The sequence below is a fragment of the Schistocerca serialis genome, chromosome 1, assembly GCF_023864345.2.
Source record: "Schistocerca serialis cubense isolate TAMUIC-IGC-003099 chromosome 1, iqSchSeri2.2, whole genome shotgun sequence".
In the NCBI taxonomy this organism is placed as follows: domain Eukaryota; kingdom Metazoa; phylum Arthropoda; class Insecta; order Orthoptera; family Acrididae; genus Schistocerca; species Schistocerca serialis.
In genome coordinates, this window is record NC_064638.1 from 106,673,118 (window position 1) to 106,686,813 (window position 13,696).

Below are 13,696 nucleotides of genomic sequence, written 5' to 3' on the forward strand. Positions count from 1 at the left end.
TATACTCCTTTTAGTCGCCTCTTACGACAGGCAGGAATACCACGGGCCTATTCTTACCCCCGAACCCGCAGGGGGGAGCTAAGGCGGTCCAGAGTCTTATATTCCAATATCCTCCATTCTTTCTAGAATATTCTACAGTCCAGCGAGCAGGCGGAATGGTATTCTCCACAGTTAACACAGATGGGAAGCAGGGCTCACGGAGTATTGGGATGCAAAGGACGTCCACAATCTCGACATGTGATGTCAGAAGTACATCAGGGTTACATATGCCCAAACTTCCAGCATTTAAAACACCGCATCGGAGGAGTGATATATGGTTTCACATCACAGCGGTAAACCATCACCTTGACGTTTTCGGGTAAGACGTCACCCTTGAAGGCCAAGATGAAGGCACTGGTGGTCACCTGATTATCTCTCGAACACTGATGGATGCGCTGGACGAAGTGAACACCTTGTCGTTCTAGGTTGGTGCTCACTTCATCGTCCGACTGAAAAAGAAGATCCCTGTGGAATATAATACACTGGACCATGTTTAAACTCTTATGGGGCGTGATGGTAACGGAAACATTAGGATAGGCATCTAATCCTCAGCATATGTGGGGAGGTAGCGGCTCAGGCATCAGCAGTGTGATCCCTGTGTTGCCAGGGGGCTACCACGAAGATGGTACATGACGACCCCACCACAACGGACTAGCTACCGTGCTGGATGTCAGGTGTCGAATATCCATGTATATCACGAGGGCATAGATGGAAGTGCACAATGGAGGGAATGTATGCTACCTGGAACACACTTGAGCCGATGTGCCCGGAAACACGGTGTTTGTGTGCGTGTGTTGGGGCTTATAGGCGCTCAACGTCGAGGTCATCAGTGCCCTGACACATTAAAAGAATCGGATGTGGGCGGGTCTAATAAAACTGAAGCACACACGCAAAGGAAGCAGGAAAAAAGGGAAAATGCTACACAATAAAGTGAAACGTAAGGAAAGGGAAAACATAGCAACAAGAATGTCACAGGAAATGGCTCGGTGTAAGTCCAACTCCATGACAATAACGAATGTGCCAAATCTTAGGGCAAGATGGATATATAATGCACCACATAAGGCGTCCTTCCCCAAATGGTACGCACTAACAGAAAATTTTGAAATGTAGCGGTCAAACCCCTTAGGGGACAATCGCAGATAGGCCGAATCGTTTGAGACTCCTTTTAGTCGCCTCTTACGACAGGCAGGAATACCGCGGGCCTATTCTTTCCCCCGGACCCGCAGGGGGACTTTATCTGGTGATAGATTAGTGGGTTGTTTTTTTTCTGGGAGTTTACTCGATATAATATTCTGGGATGGACATCTGAGTTATGGACATTTCGGGATAAGAAAGTGTTTCGCAAGCTTCATGAAACAAGCTACTTCTTCAGTTTGGATAATCTCATTTGCTTTATTTTGTTTACATGCTGTAACAAATCGAAACCTCCAATGGGGTGAAAGCATGCACCTTTGTTGCTAGCTAATCTGACAAGACTGAAAGAGGTCACTGCAGAATATCTGAGTGACCACCATCAAACGTTCATTTCTGAGGAAGAGGATGTGGAACAAAAATGGAAAAAATTCAGAAACATCGTCCAGTACGCCTTAGATAAGTTCGTACCGACTAAGGTCCAAAGCGAGGGGAAAGATCCACCGTGGTATAACAATCATGTACGAAAGGTACTACGGAAACAAAGAAAGCTTCATCATAGGTTTAAGAGTAGTCGAATCATAGCTGATAAGGAAAAGCTGAACGAAGCGAAAAAGAGCGTAAAGAGAGCAATGAGAGAAGCATTCAACGAATTCGAACATAAAACATTGGCAAACAATCTAAACAAGAACCCTAAAAAGTTTTGGTCATATGTAAAATCGGTAAGCGGATCTAAATCCCCTATTCAGTCACTCGTTGACCACGATGGCACCGAAACAGAGGACGACCGAAGAAAGGCAGAAATACTGAATTCAGTGTTCCGAAACTATTTCACTGCGGAAAATCGTAACACGGTCCCTGACTTCAGCCGTCGCACGGACGCCAAAATGGAAAATATTGAAATAAACGATATCGGAATTGAAAAACAACTGCTATCACTTAGTAGCGGAAAAGCATCCGGACCAGACGAGATACCCTTAAGATTCTACAGTGATTATGCTAAAGAACTTGCCCCCTTTCTATCAGCAATTTATCGTAGATCGCTGGAAGAACGTAAAGTACCTAGCGACTGGAAGAAAGCGCAGGTCGTTCCCATTTTCAAGAAGGGTCATAAATCAGATGCGAATAATTATAGGCCTATTTCGCTTACGTCAATCTGTTGTAGAATAATGGAACATGTTTTGTGTTCTCGTATTATGACGTTCTTAGATAATACAAATCTCCTTCATCATAACCAACATGGATTCCGCAAACAGAGATCATGTGAAACTCAGCTCGCCCTATTTGCCCAAGAAATTCACAGTGCCGTAGACACTGGCGAGCAGATTGATGCCGTATTCCTGGACTTCAGGAAGGCATTTGATACGGTTCCGCACTTACGTTTAGTGAAAAAAATACGAGCTTACGGAATATCGGACCAGGTTTGTGATTGGATTCAGGATTTCCTAGAAGAAAGAACACAACATGTCATTCTTAACGGTTCAAAATCTGCAGATGTAGAGGTAATTTCGGGAGTACCGCAGGGATGCGTGATAGGACCTTTATTGTTTACAATATACATAAATGACTTAGTTGACAACATCGGTAGCTCCGTGAGGCTATTTGCAGATGACACGGTTGTCTACAAGAAAGTAGCAACATCAGAAGACTCGTACATACTCCAGGAGGACCTGCAGAGGATTAATGCATGGTGCGACAGCTGGCAGCTTTCCCTAAACGTAGATAAATGTAATATAATGCGCATACATAGGGGCAGAAATCCATTCCAGTACGATTATGCCATAGGTGGTAAATCATTGGAAGCGGTAACGACCGTAAAATACTTAGGAGTTACTATCCGGAGCGATCTGAAGTGGAATGATCACATAAAACAAATAGTGGGAAAAGCAGGCGCCAGGTTGAGATTCATAGGAAGAATTCTAAGAAAATGTGACTCATCGACGAAAGAAGTAGCTTACAAAACGCTTGTTCGTCCGATTCTTGAGTATTGCTCATCAGTATGGGACCCTTACCAGGTTGGATTAATAGAAGAGATAGACATGATCCAGCGAAAAGCAGCGCGATTCGTCATGGGGACATTTAGTCAGCGCGAGAGCGTTACGGAGATGCTGAACAAGCTCCAGTGGCGGACACTTCAAGAAAGGCGTTACGCTATACGGAGAGGTTTATTATCGAAATTACGAGAGAGCACATTCCGGGAAGAGATGGGCAACATATTACTACCGCCCACATATATCTCGCGTAATGATCACAACGAAAAGATCCGAGAAATTAGAGCAAATACGGAGACTTACAAGCAGTAGTTCTTCCCACGCACAATTCGTGAATGGAACAGGGAAGGGGGGATCAGATAGTGGTACAATAAGTACCCTCCGCCACACACCGTAAGGTGGCTCGCGGAGTATAGATGTAGATGTAGATATGTCTGGTCCTGGTATTTCGGTTCCAACTGGAAGATTGTATCGGAATTTCGGGATTTTCTGGAAACTTGCAATCTTCTGAATTGTTGATTATGGAAATGCTTGAAAAAGATGTTATCAACATCACTTTTGCGATATTGTAGTTCGTCACTTTAAGCCATTTTACTTGATTTCCTTCACTGTCAATTTTAGTAATCTTAAACTTTCCCTTCTGCATAGCACCAAAATCCTATAAGTCCTTCTCTTGCGTTTCAATGACTTCACAAAGTCTTTGTTTTGTAGCCGTTTGAACAACAGTATCCCACCCCAAAGGGTAATAAATATTAACATATTTTGCAGCCCGCTCAATATCGGCATGGACTGAATCACACTCCATTAAAGAGTGGCCAGGCTAAAAGAAGCACTGCTGTATCACTGGGATGTTCAATGTTTGGACAGCATGAAGGAACATGGTACTCATGTTGACATTTCGGTTCTGTCCACCACAAGTGTCGCAGAACAAAACAACTGGACGGCCATCTGCAATCTTCAGGAGCTCTTGAAATACACATGATGATACTTCAATTGAGCCACGCTTAGCCACACCTTCATGCCACATGTAATTTCTAGCTTTCCTGGTAACAGTACTGTATACTGTGAGGTTGTACACAGCCAGTCTTCTTTTGTAAAAAATGGTTTTAGCTGCTGTGTGTGGACATTATCTCACACCTTTAGGTCAAACTCCTGTAAATGACAGTCTCCTGCTTTGGCCCGCTCCTTCAATTAATTTTTTAGTATCCTAGCAGCCTCCTTTCTCTTTAGGTGTTCTGAGTGCTGGTCTTTTTCTGCCTCTTGATTTTCTTCAGAGAAATTTTTGAAGCGATAGCAGTAGTCACATACATCTTTTCTTGGTACATGAAAGCCTAAGTTAAACTCTTTATTGAATATTTCTCTGTAAAGCCAATATTTTTCAGCAGTAACCTGTTCCTCTTCGCAACGTTTCTTATATATTTCGTGCATTATTTGTATCTTCAAATCTCCTGGTAAGAACTGTCGCACAGTGCTTTGTCGGCAGTAATGCGATGGAATCGTAGGAAATGAGGCAAGGGAGAGAATACAGAACCATATAAAATCGTCAGATCTCCTTATACCTGGACGAAGATGATCCCTCTTGTCAGCAGACAGAATCATGTTGGTGCTGTCCCTTTTCTTCTGTATATATCGCACAAATGTTTCTGATATATTAAAAATGCTAAGGAAAAACCCAAGACACACTTGAACTTCACTACGATTTTTCAGGAGAACATACTTCTTTGCGACGTTTCTTCGAGACTGCGCACCTGCAGACAGTGACCTTGCTTTAGGTACCACCTTAATAAGAGGAGCTAAATACTGTCGCTGCTTTTCTAAATCTTTCATCATCCAGAAACCTTGGAACATCTGTCTCCCTTCAATCTCGATGTTCTCGCTACACTTTCTCGGGCATTTGGAACAATTCTTGTTCTTAAATGTTCTGGTTGGTACTTATTTATTAGAAGTTGATTTGTACGCCTTTCCTGATTGCCTATTCATTTTTCTTATGTTCTTTTTCCACTTGTCAGTGTTCTTGCTTCTTTTCTTCCTTTTATTTTCCTTACCAACTTCAATTCCTCTGTCAGATTGCCCATGTTCTTGATCATTAGACTCAACGGTCACTGGATTAACTTATTCCTGTTGCATGTTCATTAACATCACAAAACCTTTGCCCACACAAATTATGACGTGCTATAATTACGACAAGATGTACCACTTCACCCAAAGATAATAAATGTGGTCCTAGCTCTATTGAAATGCACATGTGTTATTATTTTAGTAACATCGCAGTTAGGAGAAGAAATAAATCAGAGTGTAATTATGGACCACTAAAAAAATGCGTTCACACAAAACCATATTCAAACGATAGTCCCATTATATGTATTTTGTTTGTCAAATAACTTGTGACTAAGATATTAGTATTTGAAATGTTAAACAAGACCCACGGATAATCATTTTGCTTACCGAGGTTTTCTAAAGATAGTTGCAGTTTCTGTTGAACTGCAGCTCTCCTTTTCTTTGGCCTCAGAGATAGTGATGGTGGTGGTGATGATGAATCCATGCTGTTTTCTGGTATGTAATCATCTGATGAACCCGAACTAAGCACTTTGAAATCATTGCAATCTTCTTCAGTTAACTCTTGAAGTTGTCTCACTTCGGAACAGTTTTGTATTGCAGACGAGGTTTCACCATTCTTTTCTTCAGCTTCTGTAATTTCTACAATACGATATACAAACAATGGATGGGAATCAAGTCAATCAAACTAACGATCTGTATCTCCGTGGATGATTATCAGTAATTCATCTTACCTTCATCGGATGTAGAATTACTTCACTGCGGTAATTTTTCATCTCTAGCTGAACCATTCTCCTTCCTCGTAAAGTCATTTTTTATCTAACAGAGAGAGCACACTAACAACAACCTCTTCACAGTGAATACCACACGAAAATTAACAAAATTTGACGTGACAATGACACCAACGTGACTGTGTTGACAAGGCTTACAAAGGGCACTCACTGTTTAGCGTTTCACTGCTTAGTGATTCTTGCAATGGAAATACAACGGCTTGAAACCTCGTACGTAAAGTGTTTCGAGAAATGATGAACAGACGAATGATGCAGCAGGGAGGCGTGATGCGAAGTTTCTACTTGGCGTCGCAAGTTTCGTTATTATCTGCTAGACAACATATAATACCCTTTCAGCACACGGAGAAATAGTGCACAAATGCAGAAAAATTGTATGACACAAAACAAGCAAATAATAGTATCTGATGAATAAAAATGTATTTCCAAATTAACTTCATGAAGTAAACTGTCAGAATAACGTAAGTGCCCATACGTTTTGCTGATCCGAAAATAGAGATGCACTGACTCGAGACAGAAGAACGTAAGAGCCAATACGTTTATCTGTCTCTAAATTAAGCTCACAACTTGGAGAAACGCAGCAGCCTATTCTCGCAACAAGAAGAGATAGAGATACGCCGTATTGACACAACAAGGACCTGATTACCGTGAGGACATACGTTAAAAAAACCGAAAATCGCATTTTTGGAGATACGTTCCTCTGACTCTCACACGACGATATAATGTATAATTACAGGAATTAAAAATGTCTTGTTTAATTTAGGAGAGCTTTAATTGAATATTACATGGTAGTTAAATGGGTGTGAAGCAAGGTGTGTTTTATACAGAGACTAAGTAGGGTTTAATGATAAAAGTGTTAAAGTGTAAATATAAGTGATGAAGTTTCATACTTAGTGTATGTAGTTCTGCAACAGCAGAAAACAGAGAGAGATGAGAGAAAGAGAGATGCCTATTGGGCCACACTAACAGATCTACACACTGCTACTGAATTAAGCTCAAGTGAATTGAATGTAACCACAATCAGCCTTCTGCAGAGATTAAACAGAACGTCTGGTTTGTAGAAAAACTTACATATCCACACATGGAAAACATCTTCCTGATGATAGGGAAGTATACATCCAACATTTGGGAGTGTGATAAATAGCCAAACCATAAGGAACTTTAATGTAGTCTGGATGCAGCTCACATCAAACTGTGTCCATCTACTTTGCTGAATAAAAATATAAAGTGTTTGTCTATTCCTGTGCATAATCTACAGAGCATTTACTGCACCAGAGGTTGAAGAAATATTTAATGAGCAGATTCTCATGACATGAAAGGAATGTTCATGTCAGGGTTTCAGAACAGATTTGCCTTTGCCTTTCTGGTGTGCCATTTAACTAATGAATTGTTGTCTAAGGCACTAAAGTAAAGTTCCTCTCCTTCTCAAAACGATAATTAATTTACTATTTTTGCATCATAATATTTAGAGTTATTAAGTATCATTTAAAGTGTAAGTCATTTAATGTTAAATTATCAAACATAACCATCTCAAATGTCTAATAGGAAGTAAAACTGCATATGCATTAATTCATTAATGATTTTGAGATTTATTTAACATTAATGATTGTTTAACCTCACCTAGTTTTGCTGAGTACCTAACAATTTCTATTTACCAAGAATTTAATTCCTATGTGGTCTTACTACTAAGATGTTGTCTCTTAGTATCGATTTTAAAAAATATGACATATTCAACATCAATTAAATTCTCAAGTTCTATATGCTCATAACGTCTATAGTTAATATTTTCTGCTAGAATTTCAATTTGAATACTTAAAACATTTTGCTTATTGATATCATCATGCTGGTATGCTCGCCAAGCCAAGGGTCTGGTAAGTTAACTTATTTTGTTCTCTGATATTATAATGTTGGTGCAGTCTTTCAGTGCACATTCTGAATAGTTAATATATTTTGCTTATTAATGTTAATGTTGATACCTTCTTCCAGCATGGATTCTGAATTGGTAACATGTTTCGATTATTGACATCATAATCCTGATATGCTCTTCAAGATATAGTTAGGGAACATGAAAAATAGCAGTCAGCCAAAACACATCATTCTCTACCCTGAGAATTTAATCGTTTCTTTTATAATTAACTTTTAATCATGTATTTTAGAAATTTTGCCTTGTTTAGCAATATATCAGAACATTTTGACGGAATTTGGAATTTTCACTGATGGTCTCCTCCAGAGCACATTCCAAATCTTCTCAACTTATTGAGGTAAAGATGATGAAAGGTGCCACTTTTCTAATAAAATTCCCTTTGCTTGATGGATATCCATCATTTGGAATAATCTGTATAGCATGTGAGATGACTGGTGATCTCATTCAAGTTTATATTCACTGCTGAAAATGCTCTACAGTTTCATATTAATCAAGTCATCGATTTGTATTAGTTTGCATGCCAATGTACCTCAATGAATTCAATTGCTGTGGAGTAGTCTTCAGTAGGTTGTGAATTGTCAAGTATTAGGAGACTGTTTCATACACCATTTTAACTTCATTTCATTGTTTTATGTCTCCAGTTCCTCGAAGTTAAAATTCCAGAAAGTACAAGGTTTGTTTAGTGTGGATGATTTTGGATTACATTTTTATTTATAAGTACTTAGTCTGTTACTTAAAATTCTCTCCACATCACTCTATAAAACCGTTATTTGTGTCCATACATAAGAGGAATAATACCTTTATTATTGACAATATGTACTGCATAATGGATAACCTAAAAGATCATAGTTTTTTATTGATATTTTACTCAAATGTGTCACACATACATGCCACCACATTTTTGTCATGTGCTTTGTCAAAGTGATTATTAAGTTTATCTGCATGAAGCCATGTTTGTAAGCTAACGAAAGAATTAAGTATAATATCTTTGCTTTTTCATGAATTGAGTAAGGTAACATGACTTATGCTGCTGTGTCACTGGTCGCTGATGTTTTGTGTGTTATCATCGTTTCAGGGAATTCTTATAATCTCACATACACAAGATTTTGGAGCACTATAAAATGATTTTTAGACACTGCAGTCACTCTTAACAGAAGATTACCTAACTGGGAGAACTGCTCATAGCACAACATAGTTCTATAAGTTAGAAGCTAACACATGTTAGCACAACTTATTTCACAAAATTACTGACATAGGTAACCTAAGTTCTTTTGAGACCCACCGACCCTCACCTTTCCTTTTCACTATGTACATGGTCATTTTAGACTGGTTTATTGAAGGCAAAGAGTTATGAAATTTTTCATGGCCATTACATATTTCATGTTGCATATCACCAGGAAGTCAGTGTTTGTTCGCAAGTAACTATGAGGGTGGCTGAAGCACACACAAGACCACTTTCAAATCTTTTGACAATGTGGTCTAGATTACCATCCCCAACATTTTGAAGGAAGCAGAAATATAATGCAGTGCACCGAAGGTTATTGAAAACTTCTACAGAAACCATACATCAGTTGTAAGAGTCGAAGGCTACAGAAGGAAGCAGTGGATGAGAACGAAGTGGAGGCAGAGTTATAGCCTATCCCTGGCGTTATCTGTACAGTGAGCAAGAAGTAAGGATACCGAGGAGAAATTAGGAAACATGGAGATATTAGAATTTGCTAATAACATTGCAGTTTTGTCAGAGTGAACATAAGACTGGGAAGAACAGTTGGATGGAATAGTTAGTTTCCTTAAAATATCTTGTAAGGTGAACATAAGCAAAAGTAAAACAAGGGTAATGGAATGTAGTTGCATGAAATCAGGTGATGGTGGAGATACTACTTAAGAAAATGTGATTCAAAATTTAGTTAATGAGTTTTGCTACTTGGACAGTAAAGTAACTGACGATGGCTCAAATAGTAAGGATAAAAAGGTAGACTGGCAATAGAGGGGAAAGCGTATAAGAAAAAGAATTTGTTGATATCTAGCATAAAAAAGGGTTACAACGCCATTTTTGAAGGCATTTGTTCGGAGTGTGGCGCTCTACAGATATGAAACGAGGAGTGTAAGCTGTTCACGCAGAAAGTGAATAGAAGCTTTTTAAAAGTGGTACTACAGAACAGTGGTGCAGAATAGGTGCGTAAATCAGCAAACATATAATAAGTTATTCCATCTAAATGGGTAGAAAAGAAATGTAGTGGACAAGTTCACTAAAACAAGGAATTGGTTGATAGGGCATATACTAAGGCATGAAAAAAGTAATCTGTTTAGTAAAGGAGGGGAGTGGGGAAGTAAGAATTATAGAGGCGAACCAAGATATGACCACAAGTAGGTTAAAACTGATGTAGGTTACAGTAGTTATGCAGAAATGTAAAGGTTGCACAAGGTAAACTATACTGGAGAGCTGAGTCTGCAGACTGAGAAAAGCTACAATCAAATCTGATTCTACGTAGTGCATCTGTTTAGTAGTTTATACTCATATTTTTTGGTTTCTTTGAAGATTATATGAACTACTCTCTGACAGATATTGACAAAATGCGTTGTGCAAGAAAGTTGAAAGATGGAAGGAATACATATGGGGTCCATATAAGGAAAACAAACTTGAGGACAATGTTATAGAAGTAAAAGTGTAAGTGAGCGAAGGTGCGGTAAGAGATATGATACTGCAAGAAGAATTTGAGAGAGCACTGAATGACTTAAGCGAAAAGAAACCCTAGGGTACGTGACATCCCTTCAGAGTTATTAAGAACCTTTGAAGAATGACAGAACAGTTTCACTTGGTGCGCGAGATATGTGAGGCAATTGTAATACCTCCAGAGGCAATACCAGCTGATAACAAGAAAAATGTGTAAATTTCAATTCCAAAAGATAAAGAGTGATCTACACAGAAAAACGTTTGCTCATAGGTGCATCGTAGTCGCAGATAATTGAAAAGACTTCTTATCTTCCATCGTACAACATGGCTGATATGTCCTGGCTTTGCGCAGGTAGCAGTAAGTATCTACAGCCAGACGACTTATCAGGCACAGCAGTGGTCTTCCTCGTGAAAGACTCTACCTGTCATTGCAAAAAGTCCTGTGTTAATTTATGAGGTTAGAAATTTTTAACTTCTATATAACGTATTTCTTAGATGGCTTATGATACATGTGTACTACCTTTTACACTCGCCTTTGTTATTGACTGTGTCATAGTTCTATAAAAAAAAGCTCCGACAAGATTACACAGGGATCGAAATGCTTCTGCCTTTAATCTCTCAAGTTAACGACTCAATAATGTTAATGACTCATTACTCGCTTTCATGAAATTAACTTTCGATCATTATCCTATTAACAAAATTGGAACTGTCAAAATGTGCCCTGTCTGACAAACTAGGTCGTAACTTAGTCGTGAGTGCTGTTCGGTTACAAGAGTATAGCTGGTTGAATAATGAAAAGTACACACAGCCTTGTTTCTCAAATGAGTAGTCATAGCTTCGAAAGAGCAGTGACACGGTTGTATCTTATATTTCAAATCCTTCGTTTTGTTCCCATCATCAGCGATAGCAAAAATTCTACATCTTGTGTCTTCTGAATGCTATTAAAGAGACTCATCAACTACGTCATATGTTAGATTTGGCTTATCTGTATAAGTGTCTCTGGTCTTTACTGTTGTTATTTAGTAATGCATTTAACCATAATAAACCCGCAGTTCCTTCTGACAGTGCGTTTTATAATTGTGTTGTTTCTTTTACTGACTGTGTTGGAGCCAGGTACAGTTTTATGCAGATCTCTGTGTACTGGACACCATATCTTTGCTAGAGTCACGGAACTGTTGCAACAGGTAGATGCATTGCTCGCCATGCGACATCACACTTACAGAACGGAAATATATCGCAAAACGCGCCAGAGAGCAATTTTGCTTTTCATTACAGTGCTTGTCTGGGTTGTCATACCAGTTGGCGTACTAGCAACCTATTTCTTCATACGTGATCCGATAACGACCACCACTGTATGCCTTCAAGGCTTCGTCACGATCTGGCAACTTCATTGCTTTGCCGTTGTGCTGGTGCTTCGACATAGGATGGGCATCGTCTGTGGTCAGCTGCTGAGGAGTACCCGGCCACCGGCGGGCAGCGAGGCTGAGCTGGAGGAGATGATGGCGACGCGAGCAGTGCAGCGTGGGGTGGCGCAGTTGGCGGGGGCGGAGGTGCGGAGGCTGCAGCGCGCCAGGATGGCCCTCCACCGCTGCACCCGCCTCTGCAGCCTCCACTTCGGACCCGCCCTGCTACTAGCTGTTCTGGGGGATTTCGTCGTCATGACTTGCACTGCCTATTGGCTCATAGTCCTGACACCCCAAGCAGACAAGAATGCCGAAATACTCGTGAACGTGTATGCCCTGAGTACTGTCCTGTGTGGCCAGCTGTTGGTCTGCTGGGTGTGTTCCTCTGCGGCTGAGCGCACCGACAGAGCTGGCCTGTTACTGTCGAGGCTGCAGCCCCTGCTGCGTCCCGGGCCAGCTGTCGATGTTCTGCAACTTCCTGTGGACAGATTACGAGTGTCTGGCATGGGATTTTATGACGTCGACCTTCATATCTTCATAACCACTGTTAGTGCAGCTGCCACTTATCTCGTGATACTTGTACAATTTCCTAGGTAAAGTTCTATTTATGATCTTTGATAGGGTATCTCTCCTTCTAGTCGTGCAATTTATAGAAGCTGTTATTGGTGAAAACATCATATTTCAAATATAACATTAGTGTCATATGGATGCATGGTTGGTATAGGTTATTCTTCAATTGGTCATATTGTTTATACTATCCAGAGAATTGTGAGACATGTACATCTAAATAAACAAAGCCCAATTAATGGATTCCTAAACACGTTGTACCAAATGTAATTATTTTCTTTCTACTTACAGAATGGATAATAAATGGACCTATAACGTGAGTCACGTGAAGTAAATACTAGAACGCATTGTCCTGCAGTGAATTAGTTACTTGTCATACCAAGAGGATGCAGTAGAGCTCCATTATAAGTTACTATTTCTACTTGGTCTTTATGTAATATGTTGCTGCTAAAACTTATTTCCACTATGTAGCACATGAGACACGTGCTAAAATGTTTCAAATGGCTCTGAGCACTATGGGACTTAACTTTTCAGGTCATCAGTCCCCTAGAACTTAGAACTACTTAAACCTAAGTAACCAAAGGACATCACACACATCCATGCCCGAGGCAGGATTCGAACCTGCGACCGTAGTGGTCGCGCGGTTCCAGTCTGTAGCGCCTAGAACCGCTCGGCCACTCCGGCCGGCAGACAGGTGTTCTCAGGTCCGACGCCTATAGCCAAGACATAATATAGGGTTCTTCAAAAAGATTAACTTGATTTCAAAACTCTATATTTATCGATATACATGTGATGGATTGCAAAATACTCAGAAAACCTTGAGGATTTTCTACACTGTTTCAAATGCTCTGTGTGTCCACCAGAAAATTTACATAATGTACCTGGTTTTATAGAAGTCATGGGGGCTGTTAATCTGGTATTCACTTCTTCTATGTCACGAGGTAATGCAAAGCAGTGTCTCGGGGTCCTCTACGTCCTATCCAGAGTCGAAGCAGATTGTCGTTGAGAAACTAACATATGTTGTTGTATCAGTGTGTTGGCACTCCATCCTGTTGGAAAATGAAGCCATCGGAGTCCTCCTGAAGTTGTGAAAAAAGTCAGTTCTGCAGCATATGAAGATAAAT

At 40.0% G+C, this 13,696-nt stretch overlaps 1 protein-coding gene across 1 annotated transcript; it reads left to right on the plus strand.

Annotated features, from left to right (window-relative positions):
- The first annotated feature begins 12,026 nt into the window (after positions 1-12,026).
- LOC126427653 (putative gustatory receptor 2a) lies at positions 12,027-12,602 on the plus strand. The gene has a single exon (XM_050089967.1). It carries the CDS (start codon positions 12,027-12,029, stop codon positions 12,600-12,602), a length of 576 nt encoding a protein of 191 aa, XP_049945924.1.
- The last annotated feature ends 1,094 nt before the right edge of the window (positions 12,603-13,696 follow it).

Bases quoted from the DNA above. Each gene is read 5' to 3' on its own strand.
- LOC126427653 (XM_050089967.1), top strand. From the start codon at position 12,027: ATGGGCATCGTCTGTGGTCAGCTGCTGAGGAGTACCCGGCCACCGGCG.